Source organism: Balaenoptera acutorostrata, chromosome 11 (genome assembly GCF_949987535.1).
Source record: "Balaenoptera acutorostrata chromosome 11, mBalAcu1.1, whole genome shotgun sequence".
In the NCBI taxonomy this organism is placed as follows: Eukaryota; Metazoa; Chordata; class Mammalia; order Artiodactyla; family Balaenopteridae; genus Balaenoptera; species Balaenoptera acutorostrata.
This window is the reverse complement of record NC_080074.1, coordinates 69,292,501-69,314,040: the sequence shown is the minus strand read 5'-3', so window position 1 is coordinate 69,314,040 and position 21,540 is coordinate 69,292,501. Positions and strand designations below refer to the sequence as shown.

General features: G+C 39.0%; 1 protein-coding gene across 2 annotated transcripts in view; it reads left to right on the top strand.

Annotated features, from left to right (window-relative positions):
• The window catches only part of ANO6 (anoctamin 6), a 209,948-nt gene that overhangs the window by 130,893 nt on the left and 57,515 nt on the right, over positions 1–21,540 (top strand). For both annotated transcript variants that reach the window (XM_057556242.1, XM_057556243.1), the window contains 5 exons: positions 4,301–4,366; positions 5,164–5,451; positions 5,663–5,776; positions 8,687–8,802; positions 14,395–14,529. In XM_057556242.1, coding sequence (XP_057412225.1) covers positions 4,301–4,366; positions 5,164–5,451; positions 5,663–5,776; positions 8,687–8,802; positions 14,395–14,529 — 719 coding nt within the window. The remainder of the gene's footprint in view (positions 1–4,300; positions 4,367–5,163; positions 5,452–5,662; positions 5,777–8,686; positions 8,803–14,394; positions 14,530–21,540) is intronic.

Genomic DNA, 21,540 nt, shown 5'->3' with positions numbered 1-21,540 from the left:
TTAAAAAAAAAAAAAACCTCAAGATGAAGCTATTTCCTTTACCACCTTTGAGATGAAGCCACTGAAACTTGCAGAGTTTATTTGCCCAACATCACAGAGCTATCAAATGGCAGAACCAGGATTTGAATTTTTGCTCGGAATCTTAACCATTATGCCCAGGAGTAAAACGAAGACCAATACTACAAGAGCTATGGGGCAATTGGTAGACTAAAATCGAGAGGATAGAGTCCTATGAAGGTGATATGGAGTCATGACCTCAACTAGAAATCCCACAGAGGAGGAACTATGTCTAACTCGCGCTATGTGGCTTGTCATGGTCATGGTTGATGCAGCTGATACAACCGAGACAGGAGTAGTTTGTGTTTGGTATGTGTGATGACAGAACTGACCTCTCATGGGGCCGGTTCCTTCCAGGTTCTCTGAACTGGCCCGCTTTTGTCATCTAATAATTCAGATTCCTAGGGGTCAGGAAGCCTCTTCCTGTTCTGGATGCCCCAGAGCTATCTGGTACTAGCACACTCCAGAATTAAACTGTATCTGTCCTTCTCTGTCATGTCCTTTAATGCCCGTAAGTAAAAGTTCATGGAGCACTTGGGGGTGGGGAGCCCCTCAGGGAAGAGGAGCCCAGTTGCAGCACTGCAGTGATTTGTATTCCTCAGTCAATCCCCACATAACAGGCAACCATCCACCCACCATCCACTCAACTTAGTCATTCTTTCACCAGACATTTATTGCCTGTTTATTCTACTTTAGGCCTGTTCTAAGTGCTAAGGATATCAAGATTAAAAGACAAGCATCTCTAGGGGTGGCCATGGTAACTGAAGAGCAGCCAGGACTGAGGCAGGATTTCATATTCTTAAAGATGGGAAACATTTAAGGTGTTTGTTGGCTAAGAGCAATGAAGATAAAGGACTGAAGAGAAGAAAAGATATTGCCAAAGCAAGCTCAGGAAAGATAGGAAAAGGGAGTAATCTCCTGACACCGGAAGAGAGATGGTGTCCACCTGTGAGAGGTAGAGAGAAAGGCATGTGCGGGACTTTGCGTGAGCGGCTGCATTTGTCTGAGGAAGGAGGTGACGGCACTTCCGGAGTCTGGGAGTGAGGTGTGGAATGCGAGGAGCACCTTCAAAGTCTGGAACCGCTCCCCAGTGGAGGAGGGGGGCAAGGAAGGAGACAGCTGTGCCTCATGGTGGCCTGTGATGGGAACCATGGAATTCCAGTAAAGCCAGTTAACACAGTTATGTGGTTTCTCCTACCAGCACTTCATTGTTCACACACGCATTAAGCCACAGGAGAAGCCCCTCTTTTGAATGATTCTCCTAGTCTTCTAACTAGAAGGACATTTGTTCCTAAGAGCCAAAATCCTTGGGTCTGAGCCTTCACGTCCTAACTGAAATTATTCCTGACTCCTAGAGGATACAGAGGACAGTTGGATTCTGCTTATGACCTGCTAGTGAGATGATCTGGGTTGCCCCTTGTACAGCCTCAGGCTGAGTCATCTCCCTGGAAAGAGAGGAAGTCAGTGTCCGGTCTACACAGAACACCCCTCCCTCCACTGCACAGTGATTTCGGTTTTAGGCTAACAAGTTTTCCCTAGTTCGTGGTTACTCCTTTAGGATTCTTACTGGCAACAGAAATGAGCTCTAATTTAAGCAGACAAAGAGTTTATCAGAAGAATGTTAGGGGGCTCACAGGTTCATTGGAAGGCTTGGACAAACAAGCCTGGAGACGAGACTGCCAGAGGCAATGCCCCAAATCCCACTACACAGCTGGTCTGGGACAAAGCGTGGTTGCTCCCCGGGGCCCAGAGCTGCTTCTGGCGCCACTGACCAGCAGTGCTCCCCAAAAGCTCCTGCCAAAACCTCTGTCACTGCTGTCTCTGGAACAGGTATCCGCTCTCCCAGCCACCCCAGAACGGGTTCTGCGTGGCCTGACTTCTTTGCATCTCTAGCTTCTGACTCAGAGTCTGGAGTGGGTGGTCTGATGAATAGCGCCTAGCTCATGTGCCAGTAGCTGAACTTCATGGGAGACAAGGAACGGGAGTGTTTGTGTTTTTATCTGCTGTAGGGGACATGGGCTCTGGTGGGAGTTAAAATGTTGAGTGGCCAAAAAGAATGACAGATGTCCATTACAGTGCCGTAGACCCATGAATGAATGTTCCAGTCCTTCTGTGTTGGGGAAAGTTCTAGGTCACTGGATGCTGAGTTTCTCTGTACTTCCTCTACAGTAGACTATTTCAAATTATTCTTTGAATCTTCAGCACTTTGAAGGATACTCTCAGGAAACGTTTGTAGAACAAATTAATACGTGTTTGTTGAGTATATTCTTTCAGCAAACACATAATTGGGCATATACTCGTGCCAAGCACTTTGTCAAGCATTGTTTGAAGGATCAGAAAAGCTTTTACACAGTAGTAAAGAAAGAAGCCATCAGGAACAAGGACCGGGCTGTCATGCAGGAATCACAATATAAGGATCGGGGTCTAAGGTGAAGAAATACTGCTTGGGTACAAAGCAGGGTGGGTCTGAGCCGGCTTCCCAGCTGACGTTGGGGATATGGTGGATGTGGGGTGGAGAGGGCTGAGAAACATAGCAGGGTGGATTGCAGAGATGGGGGATGGGAGACTGGCAGAGTGGACGGCCACCTGCTGGGAACAGAATGGGAAAGCGGCACCTCCAGCCCCCCTGGCTCTCATCTCCCTGGGCTTTTCTAGGCAAGTTTGTTTTGTTCACTTGTAGCACTTGCTGGTTTTCCTCTAAGTGACTATTCTATGCTCAAGTTGTAACAAATAATTAAGTGTGTTATATTTGTAAAGCTCTTAGAACAGTGTCTGGCACAGTAAGTACTATATAACCATTCACTCAATATATGAAAATAAAGCAATATTCTGTTCCTAATACTTCCACAAAATAGGTTAAGGAGTCCACTGGGAGTCACATTTAGTCAAATGCTAGGTATATTTTTTCACCTTTGACCTTTTACATACAGCACCCACTTTACATTTATTAGGTGCTTTTCATGTTCTAGGCACTGTCTGTAGCACAGCGGCCCAGCACTCCCTCTGCCCATTCACAGCTGGCAAATCTTAAGTGTTGCTCCCTGGGCAGAGTGCCCTGACTGTCTGACCCACTGGATTACCTAGGCATTGACCCAGTAATTCCTCTCTATCTTGTTAAATGCTGAAGTTAAAAACTGAAATTAATGCAGCTTTTTCAGTTGTCTTCAGTGGGAGAATTGGTCCAATTCACCTCTTGTGATTACTAAAGATGGAAATTCTAGTTTACGTGGTTTAAGTCATATAATCCTCATGAGAACCTCAGAAGGAAGCCAGTGAAGTTTTCTCCATTCTACAGATGAGGAAAATGAGGCCAGGGAGTTTAGGTTTCCTGCCAAGGGTCAAAGAACTAATAGGTAATGGCATCAGATTTGAACCCAGGCAAGCTGGTTTCAGACCCTGTGTGGTTAACCCCTATATCCACTCATTTTCTTCTTTTCATAAAGCAGCATAACTCCTTCATCATCAAAAGCATTCTCTTCAAAGGTCAAATGAGTCTCTACCTTTACATGCTTCCCTTACAAGTTAGGACACAGCTTAGCAAAAGCCTAGCCAGATAGAACCTAATATCAATAAATAAGGTGTATCCTGTATCTTTTTAAATGGTCATGTAATATGGACAGATATATTATCAATTAACTAGTTTTGTAGATTTAGGTGTTTTTTATAGCTTCACAAACATTTCATTCTTGCAGAGAGAAAAATTTATTTGCATTTTGCCAAAGTTGTCTGTGTTTTTTAAATTGAATTTGGTCAAGGCATGCAAAGATGAAATATACACATCCAAAACTGAACTATTTGAATGTCTGGTATAGAAACAAAATTTTAATAATGTAAACTGTCAGATCTGGACCATAACTCTGGTAAATGACATCAGTGAATGAGACTCCAAAAACTCTATTTGTGTGCAAAACCTCTCATTAGCCAAAAAAGGTCCTTGGAATTGTGCCAAAGCCAGAGACTTTTATGCACCTCAAATGGCCATAAACTCACAGGGACAACCAAGGGTCTTCCAGAGTGCCAAGAGAATCCAGTTATTCTCCACAGCATTCCATCTGAGGAATCCAAACCCACAAGTCACCAATAGCCAGAGCACTTTCATTGCTTCTGTGCTCTTTTGAGCAAATGTGTCTCTTCATCGGGTTCAAATTGGTTTGTTGTTTATTTTTTTATTAAAAAAACAAACAACTTTTTGTTCCCTTGGTAAAACTGAAGGCCTAACGTATTTTCCAATTTCTTTTGACAGAGGAAAAGACGAGCATATGAATCTAACCTCATCTGTGACGGCCTGCAGCTAGAAGCAACCAGATCGGTAAGTGTCAGACCCTTCCCAGCCGCTGGCTGCCCATTGCTGCTGGGAGCCCCCATGTCACTTGGGATGCTGTGATGGCATTCGAAACGTGTAACCCCAGCCATACCTTAGCTGTAAGCTGGGAAGGGAGTCGATCAAAATCTGCATTATAGAATATACATTTGTTTCTCATAAAAGCCAGCAGATCTTTTTTAATAGCCAAAGAATGTAATAATAAATCCATATAAATGTATTTATTCAAGAACCTTTTTGAAGATTTTTTTCATTATACAAACAATAGCTTACCAAAAAATAAAAAATAGAAAATGTAGGAATAGTGGAATCTGTACCTTAATTATCCATAAATAATCTTACAGTTCTTTTAAACATTTTTTTGCTCAGATGTATACATTTTTTTCCCTTCCAGAAAGGAAAACTATTATTTCACAATTTTTAAATTTGCTTTTTTCCCTTTATTATATAGTAAATGCATTTCTATATCAATAAATATAATTCTTTTAAATTCTTTTTAATGGCCATGTAACATGACATTGAACAGATATATAATAAATTAAACAGTCTTCTTCTAGGTTTAAGAAATTTAAAAAATTGTTATTACAATAACACCGCAGTGACTAGTCTAGTGTTTTTATGTTTAGTTACTAATTTGGACTAAAAATTAACACGTTTGCTTTTTTTCATCTAAAATATTGGTAATTTTATGAAAGAACTATGCAACATAAAAAAAATCTGTGTTTTAAAACTGTGAAAATAGTTGGTTTGGTTTTCTGGTTTCCGTTTTCATTCTTCCAATATAGATTTTGGATGACAAGCTTGTATTTGTAAAAGTACATGCCCCATGGGAAGTGCTATGTACATATGCTGAGATAATGCACATCAAATTGCCTCTGAAACCCAATGATCTTAAAACCCGGTCCTCAGCCTTCGATAATTTCAATTGGTTTACCAAAGTCCTCCAAGTGGATGAAAGTATCATCAAGCCAGAGCAAGAGTTTTTCACTGCCCCATTTGAGAAGAACCGCATGAATGACTTTTACATTCAAGACAGAGATACGTTCTTCAATCCAGCCACCAGAAGCCGCATTGTAAGTCTAAACCCAATTTAGCTGCTGTCTTTGGGTGATTTAGAACCTGCTGTTGGATGATTAGTGGTTTAGTTTGGCTGGTTTGGTTTGGTTTTTAAAAGCTGCCCCAAAAAAAAGAAAGAAAGAAAAGAAATATGCTTACAGATTCCTGTTAAGATAGTAAGTTAGTTACACTGTGTAAAACACACACTCTATTTTGGAATCTTTTCAGGTTTACTTCATTCTTTCTCGGATCAAGTATCAAGTAAGGGACAACGTTAAAAAGTTTGGGATTAACAAACTCGTAAGCTCTGGGATCTACAAGGCAGCTTTCCCTCTCCATGATGTAAGTCAAACAGCAAAAATGAAATAAAATATCTAATGTGTACTCCAGTGTTAGTAGGGAAGGGCTAACTTCTTGACCTTGTTTCTTCCTTGGTAAAATGAAAACAATGTATTGCAAGACTACAAGCTCATTTAGGGCAGGAACCATGTTGTATTGTTTAATGCTGAATCCCAGGCACAGGGAAGCCCCTCAGTTTAAATGAGTGAATGAATGAGTCAATGAATGAATGAATGAACAAAGGAATGAACAGTAGCTTACCCATAGTTAATGTGTGGAGTGTGTAGATTAGCAGTCAAGAGCGTACACTCAGGCTGAACTACCTGCTGTGCCACGTTCTAGCTGGATGATCTTGTGAAAGTCATTTAGCCTCTCTGTTCGTCAATTTCCTCAACAATAAAATGGGGGTAATAATGGTACCTACCTCATAGAGTTGTTATGAGCAGCGGTCCCCAACCTTTTTGGCACCAGGGACCGGTTTCATGGAAGACAATATTTACACGCATGGGGGGATGGGGATGGTTTAGGGATGATTCAAGCATATTGCATTTATTGTGCACTTTATTTCTATTATTATTACACTGCAATATATAATGAAATAATTATACAAGTCACCATAATGCAGAATCAGTGGGAGCCCTGAGATTGTTTTCACTTGGCCACTCACTGATAGTGCTTTGATATGAGTCTGCAAGCAGTTGATTTATTATGGTCTCTGTGCAGTCAGACCTCTCTGCTGATGATGATCTGTATTTGCAGCCACTCCCCAGTGCTAGCATCACCGCCTCAGCTCCACCTCAGATCATCAGGCATTAGATTCTCATAAGGAGCATGCAACCTAGATCCCTCACATGCGCAGTTCACGGTAGGGTTTGCACACCTATGAGAATCTAATGCTGCCGCTGATCTGACAGGAGGCGCTAATGCGAGCGATGGCGACCAGCTGTAAATACAGGTGAAGCTTCCCTCGCTCGCTGGCCACTCACCTCCTGCTGTGTGGCCAGGTTCCTAACAGGCCATAGACTGATACCAGTCCGTGGCTCAGGGGTTGGATACCCCTGGTTATGAGGATCAATGAATCCACGTCAATGTTAGAACACTTCCTGGCATATAATAAGTACTATATATCTGTTAGCTATTTTCATAATTACTGACAGATATTATTATCAACCAGAAAAGTATTGGTTCTTTGTAAGAAAAATACATGTTAGACCATTTCATTTATCATTTTCTGTAATACAGGCTTCTTTCCCTCTGAAATACCATTTTCAAACTATGCCCTGGAATATCATAGGGCTTTTAAACAGGCATCTTGTCAGGGTTCTTGTCACGATGGCGATACAGCACAGCGTTGACATTTTTTAAGGACTATGTACTGAGATGACAGCAACTCCTCAAATTCAGGAGCACTTTTCTAGCTGGTAACATCACTCATGAAATGAAATTTTTAAAATGTGACTGCTTTAGACCCTTAATGATTCCATAAATGCAAAGATATTATATCTAAGCTTTTAAAATAAATTCTGTCATTGAAATAAAATACTATATTATATTGCACTGTTACTCTGTTATATTCGCTGTCAATTTATCTGAATCTCTAAGAACAAAGAAAGCAAAGACTGAGACTGATAATTGCTACTGTTTAATACATATATTTGTAGATAAAGACAATATTGAAATGTACTGTATAAGATAATAAAACTAGGACAATAAATAGCTTCTTCATACACATGCATAAATAGAGAACAGGGAGCTGAGTGGAGAAGCAGAAGCTGAGCTTCCTGGCTAAGAGACCCAACACAGCAGTCCAGCCCTACAGGCCATGTGCTTTATATTTGTGCCCCAGCAAAATCAGCAATGAGAGCATGACATGAACTTCGGGGACACTTGGAAATAGCCATCATGATTATTAATATGGGATGCCAAGTTTCTATAATATTCAGTTGACATCTACCCCAGTTCTTTTCCCCTAAAGCCTCTTGTAACTGCACTAGTCCCATGTCCAGGCTAAGGAATGATCTTGTGTGGTATTTGGAAAGGAAGTAAGAGGAGGTCAGGACCCATGTTAAGGCTTTAACACTAATACTTTTCTGGTTGATAATAACATCTGTCAGTAATTATGAAAATAGCTGACAGATACATAGTACTTATTATATGCCAGGGAGTATTGTATCATTGACATGGATTAATTGATCCTCTTAACAACTCTATGAGGTAGCTGCTATTATGATCCCCATTTTATTGATGAGGAAATTGATGAACGGAGAGGCTAAATGACTCACGAGGTCATCCAACTAGAAAGTGGCGGAGCAGGTGTTTCTGGTTCTAGTTCAGGTGGAAGGAAAGTGAGTCAGGTTGAATTTAAGCAGAAGCAGGAAGTTTGGTTTCTTGAACAAGCTAAATGTATAACATCATGTCAGGCTTTTTTGTTGTTTATATTCTATGTGTGGTCACAGAATAACTACTGAATTGTGGGGCAAAAAGCCTGGGTTTTAGAATTGACCCTGCCACTAACCAGCCAAGGCCCTGGTTTCCCCAGGTGTCCAAGGAGGGGCTGGACTCTCAGGTGTTCCTCCACTGTAGCAGTTCGGGCCCTTAAGCAGCCCAGTTTTTTCATTGTTTAGGACTGGCCCATTTACAGGACATTAAGCATCTTCAGGGCTCTCACCAAGTACCGGTGGTGGTCCCCAGGATTCTAACAACCAAGCATTCCTTTCCACCCACATTGGCAAATGGTCCTCCCGGAGTTAGTATTACCCCCGGTTGAGAAGTACTAAAAATTACATGGTATTTTCATCCCTTCCAGCAAATAAGGACCCCTTATTTACAAATGACTGTGAAGTGTTAGTACCACATTTAATCAACAGAACACATGGTGATTGTGATGCTCATTTGTTTGCTTCTGCTTCCCAGTGCAACTTCAGCAGTCCGTCAGAGGACCTCAGCTGCCCCAATGAACGCTACCTTCTGTACAGGGAATGGGCTCATCCTCGAAGCATATACAAAAAGCAGCCCTTGGACCTTATCAGGTGAGTTGTAGCGAGCACTCCAATGAGAAGGGCTCAGGGTTCCCCTCGTGGCTTCTAAATGTGACAGTCCTCCAAGAGTACTGCTAACCAGTGGAATTCACCTGCAGCCCTGAGCTTCATTGCCCAGAGTTTTTATTGAGGCTTCATTACCTAGGCATGATTGATCGAATCATTGCCCACATTGCTCAATCTCCAGCCCCTTCTTCTCCTGTTGGTCCTGCAATATCACATGGCTCCAGTCACATGGTTGGTCTTTCTGGCATGGCCAGTCTCCATCCTGAGTCATCTCATTAGCACAAACCATCTAGGGTCCACCATGAATAACAAAGTCATTCCTATCTTGGGAAATTCCAAGGCATTTGAGGTTACCTCCAAGGAACTGGGACCAAATACCCACCAAATTTTTCATTAAACAGGAGTAAATATTAGATTTAGCTTAAATTGTATGATAAGAGATACCAATTTTCACTGCTTTCCTGTATCTGCTGTTAGGTACCATTTCCGTCGGCATATGAATATGATGTCTAGTTCAGCATTTGTGTTCTGAAAGCACCAATGTCGGCTACTTTCCAGAAGCTTATGTTGTTTGGGCAAGGCTACTGGAGAGAGATAGATCAAGAACAACTAAACAAACAAAAATAAGCAAATAAGTGAACAAAATTTCTGATTGCAATGAAGAAAATAACACAGTGATAAGATGGGGAGGGGTGGCGTGAAGTGAGTCTAGAAGTTATCTTTGAGTAGGTGGCATGTGAGCTGAGATTTGTCTAGTGAAAAGGAGCCAGTACTTTGAGGATCTGGTAAAAGTCATTCTAGGAAGAGAGGCAGCTGGTACAGTGGCCCCGAGGCACAAAAACACTTGGCAAGTTTGAGGAAATTGTGAAAACCAGTGCTAAGGAGAAACAAGGTTAGAAGGGTATCAGGAGCATGGAAAGGAGTGTAGACAAGTGCAGTGAGAAGCTGTTGTAATATTTTAAGCATTCGAGTAATTTTATCTCACTTACATTTTGCAAAGATAGTGTGGAGAATGGGTTACAGGGGGCGCAGGAAGCAGGGTGAGCCGGTAGGAGGCCAGTAGCATGAGCCAGATGAGAGATTGTGGGAGCAGATGTAGAAGCGTTTGGGGATTCGGGTTGACAGGACGTGGTTATGGGTTGGATGTGGAGGGTGAGGAGAAGAGGAGGGTCAGGGCAGCCCCCGCTGGCCCTGGAGCCAGGTGCCTGCCTGTTCTTTCTATGAAATCTCAGTGCCCGTCCACCTGAACTTGGGGAAAGCCTCTTCACCTTAAAAGTGAGAGTTTTAAAACACTGAAGAATTTTCGTTTTGTTTTACATTTTATTAAGGGAAATTTCAAACGTATACAAAAGCAGAGAGAATAGTACAGCAAGTCTGCCTACTATGTCTGTCACACAGCTCCAAACATTATAAACTCCTAGTCACTGTTACTTCTTGTTTATCTCTACCTCCTACTGGGTCATTTTGAAGAAAATTCCAAATAGTTTAACATTTCATTAGTAAAATGACAAGGTCTCTTAAATACAACCAGAATACTCCTTTTGTTTAAAAGTCATGAAATAATCAGTATTCACGTTTTCCTGATTATCACAAAAATATGTTTTTTTAACAGTTTTTTGGTTGTAATCAGGATCCAAACAAGGTCCAGATGTTGCAACTAATATATCTCTCAAGTGGCTTCTAATCTATAATTTTCCCGTTTCCTTTTTGTTTTCCTTGCAGTTGTTGAGGGGCAGATTCTCTATTCTCTATTTGGCTGATTTCATTCTCCCCTGTGGTGTTAGACTTGTTTCTCTGTCCTATGTATTTGCTTTAGTTAAGTCATTTGATCCTCATCTAAAAGCTTGATCTGATTGAGGTTCGACTTTGTGCAAGAATACTTGTGTGTTTTGTACTTCTGTCAAAAGGTACATAGTGTCCAGTTGTCTCTCTCCTAAGGATAGCAGCCATTAATGAATGTTGCGTATTTCATTTGGTCATACTCTGATTTCTTCCTTCATTTATTAGCTGGATCAGAATTATGAAGAGGCACTTTCTCTCATTAACTCGAGTTATCCTGTAGAATAAAATTTTGAAAGAGGATGTTTGTACACATGTCAGTATTTGAAGTTGATATTTATATGAGGGTTCCCTTCCATTATTTTCGTTTTATGTTAAACCTATAGCATGTGATGGCAGGGTGATAGGTTTGATGGCTTTTTAATCATTCTTTATGGGTTTTTGTTTGGGAGCAGCGATTCTGTAAAGAAAACAATTTCCCCATGATTTTAAGTATCTTTTGCTAAAATACATTTAACTATTCCCTGTCCCTGGTCCACATGTTCCCTTTGTTGCTTCCAATTAGTAACCCCTTGAGCGCTCAGGCTGTTAAACCTTCATTGCTGGTTCCCAGGGGTTAGCAGAGGGAAAATGAACTCTTTCCCAAACAGCAAACCAAACAAACCAGAAAGAACAACCTGGAGGAAACAGACTTTGCCCTGGAAAAAAAAAGCAAAGTTTCCCTCAACACTCTCTCTGAGTGCTAAGATGTGGTATCCACAGTACAAGGACAGGATTCTATTTTTTAAAAAAGAAAGAAAGAAAGGATTATTCTGAGAATAGAATGCAGCTCTTAGGAATTAAAAATGAACAGAACAGAAAAAAACCCCAACAGCAGTGTTAAAAAATGAAGTTGAAGTAATTGTGCAGAACATAGAGCAAAACTATAAAGGAATAGCGGGAAAATGGGGGAAAAGATAAAAATTTAAAAATCAGTCCAGGATGTGCAATGAACAAATAATAGGAATGCTAAAAATAAGGACAGAGAAAATGTAAGGAGGAAATCAGATAAATATTTCATGACAAGTACCTGTAGAACTGTATTGAAGAACTGAGTGCCCCGAGTCTCTGGATGGACAGACAGTACTCAGAGCCCAGCCCGGAGAATGAACTGGAGCCATCAAGCCACTGCAACGTGACCTCTCAAATACTGCAGACAGACAGAAGATCCTACGAGCCTCCAGAAAGAAAAACAGGTTTCATGTGAAGGAGCAAGACTCATAATAGCGGTGAATTTCTCAACAACAACACGGCAGCGTACCAGAAAAGAGAGCAATAATTTCATATTTCTGAGGAAGGTGCTTTTTTTAACTCACGGTCCAAATGCAGTATGGCCAAACTGTTCATTAGGTGTGAGGAATTTTCACAATTTAAATGTGTGAAGTAATGGAGGAGGTACTCCACCAAGAAAGAGAAAGACGTGAATTCAGTGAACGGGGATTCCCAACCCGAGAGAGGGACAGGGCGATCCCAGGTGACAGCTCTGTGGCAGGACTAGCAAGTCATTAATCCAGGTGGCAGGAGCTCTGAAGAGATTGAGTCAAGGACATGAAATTGATAGGCTACCTCATGTGTTAGAAAGTAGTGAGAAAGTTACACATTAAAGGAAAGTCTGGGGTTGAATCATTGATAAGTACACAGAAAACTAAGCAATGAACCACCAAGACAATTATTAATTCCAGAGAAAACAAAATATTGCGCAGGAGAGAAAAAGTAAGCATAGCAGATGACTTGATGCAGCTGTGAACAGTCTTTACAGAGTCTTAATATTTATAAAGCAAGGAGATTGCTCTAATCAAAATTATATTGTAACTATGTCGAGAGGATGGAGGAATGGAGGTGTGGGTGTGTAGATGAGACGGGGATTGAAAGAGAGCTTAATCCTCATCTTCCAAAGTAGAGCATCAGTAGGTGATACATAAAACTGAAAAGTCAATAAACTGCACTACAGGTATATTATTTAGAGAGATGGAGGTAAATATTCCAGGAATCAGCTGTAAGAGCCGAAAGTGCTTGCTTCTGGCCAGCACATGGGAGAAGTTGTTGGGGACTGCTGCTTTTTATAATCAGTGTTCTATCAATAGAAGTGTTTGACTCTTTAATGAATGTATAGGTATAACTTTGATTAAAAAAATAAAAGCTGAAGTTTTAGAAATTGGTGTTAAGAATTGGGATGTTTGGGGCAGAGAGAGATAATAATCAGAGAATATCACATTTGAAGGGCTCCTCATTTTCCCCAGCCTTTCAGCAAGAACCAGGAGGCAGGCTTTCTATTTAAGATTTAAAAAATTCTTTCTGACCTTCTTGCCTGCAGTGTGACGGGGGTACCTTCGGAAGTAATGAACCCCCTGTCACTGTAAATATCCAAGCAAAGACTGCCTGACCAACTCTCCAAATGTAGCAGGATATTTTTACTATTGGGCAGTCGGAGCAGGCGACTTCTAACATTCTTTCCAGTTTTAAATGTGGTATTTCCAGGGCACATGATTGATAAGAACATATTCAGAAAGCCTAACAGCAAAGAGCCCAAGACGTCTCAAACCCACTGCCAGGGTTTTCTCTCCAAAACACCACCCTGAGCCTGCCATTTACCTGTCATCCATGAGCCAGACCACAAAGCCCTAGTCGCATGAGAACGGACACACTGTGTTCCTCCTGGCTCCTGATTCCACATCGGTCTCAGCCCTTCCTTCTCCCCATGGATGTGACCCACACCGAGGCCTATGACCAGGGAGCTCTTCTCACAGCTGCCCTGTGAGTGCTGGTCCAGCCCAGGGATGTTCCTGTGTGAAGTCTTCTAGGACTCCAGGCTGTTTCTCAGGGCCGAGTCCCCGCTAGGCTAAGCCTACAGAGCTCAGCCCAGCTCCAAACTGAGCCAGAAGCCTCATAGAGGCCTCAGAGCTAAGTAAACCTACAGGTTTTACCAACCACTACTGAGCCAGAAGTGAAAAGTGAGTTGAGGAAAAGTATCAGCAGGAGTCACCTAAACAAGTGTCTCATTGCTTTCTCCTCACCCCTAAACCCTTTGTCTCTGCCTGTGTGTATTTGTTTCCCTTTTAGGAGCGATCTGGCCCTGCTTCATGCCCTGCCTCCTTTCTTATCTTGCCCACCTGACCTCTTCCATTTACCCCAGATTAATTTAAAAACATTGAAGAGTTTTTAAAACTTAGGAAAAATAGAAGTGCTACATACAAAGAGTACAGGACAATAGATTCCTCAGTCATATCAGTCCTGCCCTCTCCCATTCTCACGAGTTTTATAAATATTTTGGTCAGAGAGCCATTCCACTCCTAGTTATTATTATCAGCATTTTCTTATTATTTGTGATTTACATTACATTTGCTCCAAGGAAGTTCACGAGATAAAGCAAAAACAGGTAACTGAGCAAATTGTTCGTGTTCGTTTCATGCATGTTAAGAACAATCTGGGGGAATTTATCAAATCTGCCAGTCTTTACAAAGAGTGGTGATAATATTCTCTATCTGCTCCATATTCAGCATTTTCCCCTCCTTTGCTGTATTCTAATTTACTTCTCTTCAGCAGGTTACCCCGTGATCAGTACTTCCATGATATGTAAAATACCTCTTGTTTCACAGTAGAATTTGGGGCCTGCTATGAAAATGGATATGTTTTTAAGTGGGAATTGAGTCAGAGGTTTAATTTTAAAGCCCCCTTTATTTAGAATCAGAAATTAATATTAGGATAAAGCTGCAGAGTGATCATATGTCTCTTCTGAAAATAACTTCTGTCTTTCTTCAGGAAATACTATGGAGAGAAGATTGGGATCTATTTTGCCTGGCTGGGCTATTACACTCAGATGCTTCTCCTGGCAGCAGTTGTGGGAGTGGCTTGCTTTCTCTACGGATATTTTAATCAGAATAACTGTACATGGAGGTAACCTCTCTATTCCTTGTTACCGTGCTGAAAAGTTGATTAGACATAAAATTATTTTCAGGGACTTAGACTGTTTTCGTAAAAGAAGACTCATCGCAGAACACTTGCTGCTTTAGATGATATAACCCTTTTGTCCTGAGCATAATAACTAAGTGAAATGGAAGAAAATTTTTCTTAGATAACGCAGCCCAGCCTCTGACAGGAATATTACCGTTAGGAAACACGCCAGTATTTTAAGACAATACTTTGTTTGAAAAAGAAATGAGGTCTGGAGGGAGGATCGACTTTGAACTTCTGGCCCCCAGAGGAATGCCTCACTCAGCCCCACAGATGTGGGCCAGGAGCAGCTCTGATTGCTTCAGGGTTTCAATGGCAAAACTGGTAAAATTGGTGTTTCTATGTTTTTAGAAATGACTTCTTAACATATATTAAGGAATACATGTTTAAAAACTCAAGTAAATGATACTTTCTTTTGTTTGTTTTACTTTAAAAAAACAAAAAAAAGCCCTAACAGTGTTGGGGGGGTGGGGAAAGTAGTAAAGAATGAGTTTGTGCTTGATGTTGAAATTAAAATACCAGCTGCACTGTCTAGAGGGAAATACATGGGTGCCAGAACACTGAATTTCACCATCACTGTTCTGAAATGTATTATTAATCCTTTGCTTTTGGTGATCTCAACCTCCAGAAGGGATGCAGCACGGAACCAGGCATTTTCTCTTGTTCATCTGGCCTCTATCCAGGTGTGACAGCCAGATCAAAATTTCTGGGCAACAGTGACAAACCGATGACCAAATTTTTCTAGCCCAGGGCATGTGAGCCTGGCTCCGGAGGCAGGAAGCTTACATGGCAGCTCTGATGTATAGACATAATTATCCATTCTGTTTAACAGAGGATTCTGAGTGTTTGTGCCCGTTATGGTTCTTAGCTAGAAAGCTGCAGATGGTCTTTGAAGTACTCTCCTCTCTTCACTGGAAAAGAGTTTAGGGCCAAAGGCTGAATGTTGATATCTTTTGCCTAAATTTGTTCTTGGCTTCTCCATTGTTTCACATATTGTTCCAGCCAAAAAAAGGTATCTCAAAAATACACTTTCAAAGTGAAAAAGTAGCATTTTTATACGGTTCTTGCATGGTGGTGGTTCTCATTGTAATTTATTTTATAAAATCACCATAACAGGCATACCACATATTTCCTACTCTTTCACACAAATTAATTTACAGAAAAGGGTGTGGAGGGGGTATAGAGTCTTGAGGATATACTCCCTGTGCTCAAAACTATTGCGACTTTATTTACTTAATTTTTATATAGTTTTAAAATATTTAAAATATATGTATTTGCAGTTAATTTTATTACATACTGAGTAGAGTCAGAAGAATAGAAAATGTATTCAAGATGTAAGGAATAATGATTCATTACCCAGTTTAAGAAAAAGAACATACCTATTACCCATGAAGTGCTTTGCTCAATTGCATCCCCTTACTTTGGAAATGACAACTATACTAAATTTTATTTTTATCATTCCTTAACATACACTGTATATTCTTTTTCACATGTACTTGTACCCCTTCAAAATATAATTTATTCTGTGTGCTTTTGAAAATATCTATGGATAGGCAGAGGATACTGTAGGTATTTCTTCTTCTATAAAAGGCCTGTTTAAAGCTTATGCACACTTTAAAATAACAGCTTTATTGAGATATAATTCATGTACCATAAAATGCTCCCTTTGGAAGAGTACAATTAGTGGTTTTAAGTACATTCACAGAGTTTTACAACCCTCACCACTATCTAATTTTAGAACATTTTCATCACCCCACAAGGAACCTTTAGTACCTTTAGTAGTCACTCCCTAACCTCCCTTTCCCTTAGCCCCTGGCAGCTACTAATCTACTTTCTGTCTCTACGTATTTGCCTATTCTGGACATTTCCTAAAGGGAACCATATAGTATGTGCAGCATGTGGTGTTTTGTCATTGTCATCTTTCACTTAGCATAATGTTTTCACGGTGCATCCATGGTATAGCATGGACCAGTACCCCATTCAGTTTTGTGGTCAAATAATATGCCATTATATGGATACACAACATTGTTTATCCATCCATCAGTTGACATTTGGGTTGTTTCCACTTTTTAGCTATGGTGAATAATTCTGCTGTGATCATTCATGTACAAGTTTTTGTGTGGACATATGTTTTCAATTCTCTTGAGACCATATCAAAAAATGGAATTGCTGGGATGTATGGTAACTGTAGATAAAACATTTTGAGGAACTGCCAAGTATTTTTTTAAAAGTGACTGTACCATTTTACATTCCCAGTAGCTATGTATGAGGATTCCGATTTCTCCACATCCTCATCAACACTTGTTATTGCTGGGTTATAAATAAATAAACAAACAAACGAATAAACAAATATTAGCCATCCTAGTTGGTATGAAGTGGTATATCATTATGGCTTTGATTTGTATTTCCCTAATGCCCACTGATGTTGAGCGTCTTTTCATGTGCTTATTTTGTCATTTGTATATCTTCTTTGGAGAAACATCTGTTCAAATTCTTTGCCCATTTTAATTGTGTCATTTGTATTGTCTAGTTTTAAGTGTTCTTCATGTATTTTGGATAAAAGCCCCTTATCAAATATTTATATTGCAAATATTTTCTCCCCTTCTGTGAATTGTCTTTTCACTTTCTTGATGGTGTCCTTTGAAGCACAAAAGTTTTTAATTTTAATGAAGTGCAGTTTACCTGATTTTTTACTTTTGTTGTTTGTGCTTTTGGTGTCATATCTTAGAAAGCATTTGTAATCCAAAGTCATGAAGACTTTCTCAGTGTTTATCTTCTAAAAGTTTTATAGTTTTAGGTCTATGAGTTCATTTTTCTAAATGGTATAAGGTAAAGGTTCAACTTTCTTTCTTGCCAGGTATATATTCAGGTGTCCCAGCACCATTTTGTAAAGATTATTTTCTCCCCATTGGACTATCTTGGCACCCTTGTCAAAAAATATTTGGCCATAAATATAAGAGCTTGTTATGGATTGTCAATTCATTTCTATCAATCTATATGTCTGTCCTTTATGCAAGTACCACACTATATTGATTGTATAGTTTTTTAGTAAGTTTTGAAATTGGAAACTTTGTTTTTCAAGATTGCTTTGATTATTCTGGGTACCTTGCATTTCCATATTAATTTTAGGATCAGCTTGTTCATTTCTACAAAAAAGCCAGAATTGCCTTGACTCTGTAGGTCACTTTAAGGACTACTGCTGTCTTAACAATATTAAGGCTTCTGATCCATAAACACAGAATAGCTTTCCATTTATTTAGGTCATCTTTAATTTCTATCAATATTTTGTAGTTTTCAGTATACACGTTTCGCACTTCTTTTCTCAAATTTATTCTAAGTATTTTATTATTTTTGATGCTATTGTAAATGAAATTGTTTCCTTCATTTTATTTTTAGATTATTCATTCATGTTGTATAGAAATATAATTACTTTTTATATACTGATTTGTGTATTATAACCTTGATGGACTGGCTTCTTAATTCTAATAGTTTTTGGTGGGTTCCTTAGCATTTTAATATACTATATCATGTCATCTGGAATAGAAATGGTTTTACTTATTTCTTTCTAATCTAGAGGTTTTTAATTTATTTTCCTTGTCTAGTTGCCCTGACTAGAACCTCTAGTACAGTGTTGATCTTGGGAGGAAAGTATTCAGTCTTTCACCATTAACTATGATCTTTGCTGTGGTTTTCTCATAGATGTTCTTTATCAAGTTGAGGACATTCTCTTCTATTCCTAGTTTTTAATCCATTATTCTATTAATATGGCATATTACATGAATTGATTTTTGTATGGTTGAATGGTCCTTGCATTCCTGAATACATCCCACTTGATTTGATTTGATTTACTGGATTTAATTTGCTAATATTTTGTTGAAGATTTTTGCATTTATATTCATAAGAGATAGTAGTTTGTAGTTTTCTTGTGATGCCTTTGTCTGGTTTCAGTATTGGTGTAATACTGGTTTCATAGAATGAATTGGGAAATGTTTCTACCTCTTTATTTTTAGAAGAGTTCGTGAAGCATTGGCATCAGTTTTTCTTTCAATGGCTGATAGAATTCACCAGTGAAGCCATATGGGCTTAGGCATTTCTTTAATTACTAATTCAGTCTCTTAACTCACTGTAGGTCTATTCAGGTTTTCTATTTCTTGAGTCAACTTCAGTCATTTATGTTTTTCTAGGAATTTATCTATTTCATCTAGATTATTCCATTTCTTGGCATATAATTATTGACAGTATTCCCTTATATTCCTTTTTTATTTCCGTAAGGTCAACAGTAATGCTCCTCTTTTCATTTCTAAGTTTAGTAATTTGCATCTTCTCTCTTTCTTTTCTTGACTAGTCTACCTAAAAACTTGGCAATTCTATTTATCTTTTCAAAGAACCAACTGTTGATTTTTCTCTGTTGCTTATCTATTCTCTATTCCATTTATTTCTGCCTTGTGTCTTTTGATTGGAATATTTAATTCATTTACATTAATGTAATTTCTGACAAGGTTGGAATTACATCTGCCGTTTTTCTATTTGTTTTCTATATGTCTTAATGTCTTTTTTTTTCATTCCTCCATTACTACCTTTTTTGTATAAAACATTTTCTAGTATACCATTTTAATTCTATTTTAATTTGTTGTTTCTTTTCCTTTTTTTTTCTTTTTTGGTATTTTCTTAAGTGGTTGCCCTGGAGATTATAATTAACATCTTGTTTTAAAGCAGTCTAGTTCATATTAATCCCAACTTAATTTCAGTAGTATATAAAAACTCTGCTTTGGTATCGGTCTGTTTCCCCCCCCCCTTTGTGCTATTATTGTCAAACAAATTACATTTTTATGCATTTATAAGCCCATCAACACAGTTTCATAAGTATTGTTTTATGCACTTATCTTTTACATCAGATAGAAGAAAATAATTACATGCAAAAATATATTTATATTTTCTTCTTTTTTTTTAACCTATGTAGTTACCTCTACCATTGCTCTTTAGTTTTTCAGCTGAGTTTGACTTACTGCCTAGTGTCCTTTCATTTAAGCCTGAAGGACTCTCCTTAGTATTTCTTGTAGAGCAGGTCTGCTAGCAGTGGAATCTTTCAGATAATTCTCCTTCATTATAAAAATCTATTATATAAATATAAATCTTTCAAATAATTTCTCCTTCATTTTTCTTTAAACTTTTTATTTTATATTGGAGTATAGCCAATTAACAATGTTGTGATAGTTTCAGGTGCACGGCAAAGCGACTCAGACATACATATACATATACATATACATGTATCCATTCTCCCCCAACCTCCCCTCCCATCCAGGCTGCCACATAACGTTGAGCAGAGTTCCCTGTGCTATACAGTAGGTCCTTGTTGGTTATCCATTTTAAATATAGCAGTGTGTATATATAGATCCCAAACTCCCTAACTATCCCTTCCCCTCACCCTTCCCCCCGGTAACCATAAGTTCCTTCTCTAGGTCCGTGAGTCTGTTTCTGTTTTGTAAATAAGTTCATTTGTATCATTTCTTTTTAGATTCCATATATAAGGGGTATCATATGACATTTCTCTTTCTCTGACTTACTTTACTCAGTATGACAATCTCTAGGTCCATCCATGTTGCTGCAAATGGCATTATTTCATTCTTTTTAATGGCTGAGTAATATTCCATTGTGTATATGCACCCACATCTTCTTCATCCATTCCTCTGTCAATGGACATTTAGGTTGTTTCCATGTCTTGGCTATCGTAAACAGTGCTGCAATGAACACTGGGGTGCTTGTATCCTTTTGGACCATGTTTTTCTCTGGATATATGCCCAAAAGACCCCAAATAGCCAAGGCAATCTTGAGAAAGAAAAACGGAGCTGGAGGAATCAGGCTCCCTGGCTTCACACTGTACTACAAAGCTATAGTCATCAAACCAGTATGGTACTGGCACAAACATAGAAATATAGATCAATGGAACAGGATGGAAAGCCCAGAAATAAACCCACATACCTGTGGTCAATTAATCTAAGACAAAGGAGGCAAGACTACATAATGGTGGAAAGACAGTCTCTTCAACAAATGGTGCTGGGAAAACTGGACAGCTACATGTTAAAAAAAATGAAATTAGATCATTCTTTAACACCATACACAAAAATAAAATGGATTAAAGACCTAAATGTGAGACAAGACACTATAAAACTCCTAGAGGAAAATATAGGCAGAACACTCTCTGACATAAATCGCAGCAATATCTTTTTTGATCTGTCTCCCAGAATAATGGAAATAAAAACAAAAATAAACAAATGGGACCTAATTAAACTGACTTCATTTTTTGAAGAATAGTTCTGCTGGATATAGAATTCTTGATTGACAGTCTTTTCCTTTAGCACTTTGGTGATATCATCCCACTCCCTTCTGGCTTTCATGGTTTCTGATTAGAAATCAACTGCTTATCTTACTGAGGAGTCTTAGTATATGTTGAGTCACTTTTCTCTTTCTGCTCTCAAAATTCTCTCTTCTTGTCTTTTGACACACTGAGTCTGATGTGCCTATGTTTGGATATCTCTAAGTTTATACTACTTGGAGGTTGTTGAGCTTCTTGGATGTACAAATTAATGTTTTCATCAAATTTGGGAAGTTTTTCAGCCATTATTTCTTCACATATTCTTTCCGCCCATTTCTTTCCCTCCTTCCTTCTGGCACTCCTATTATGTGTATTGTTGATGGTGTCCCACCCATCTCTTGAGGCTGTGTTCATTTTTTGTCATTCCTTTTTCTTTGTGTTTCTCAGACTGGATCATCTCAATAGACCTAGTTTTAAGTTAGCTGACTTTCTCTTTAGCCAGTTCATATCTGCAGAGGAACCTCTCTAGTGAATTTTTCATTTTAGTCATTATGTTTGTATCTCTAAAATTTCGAGTTGGTCTTTTAAATAATTTTTATCTATTGATATTCTCTGTACAACGAGATGTTCACATACTTTAA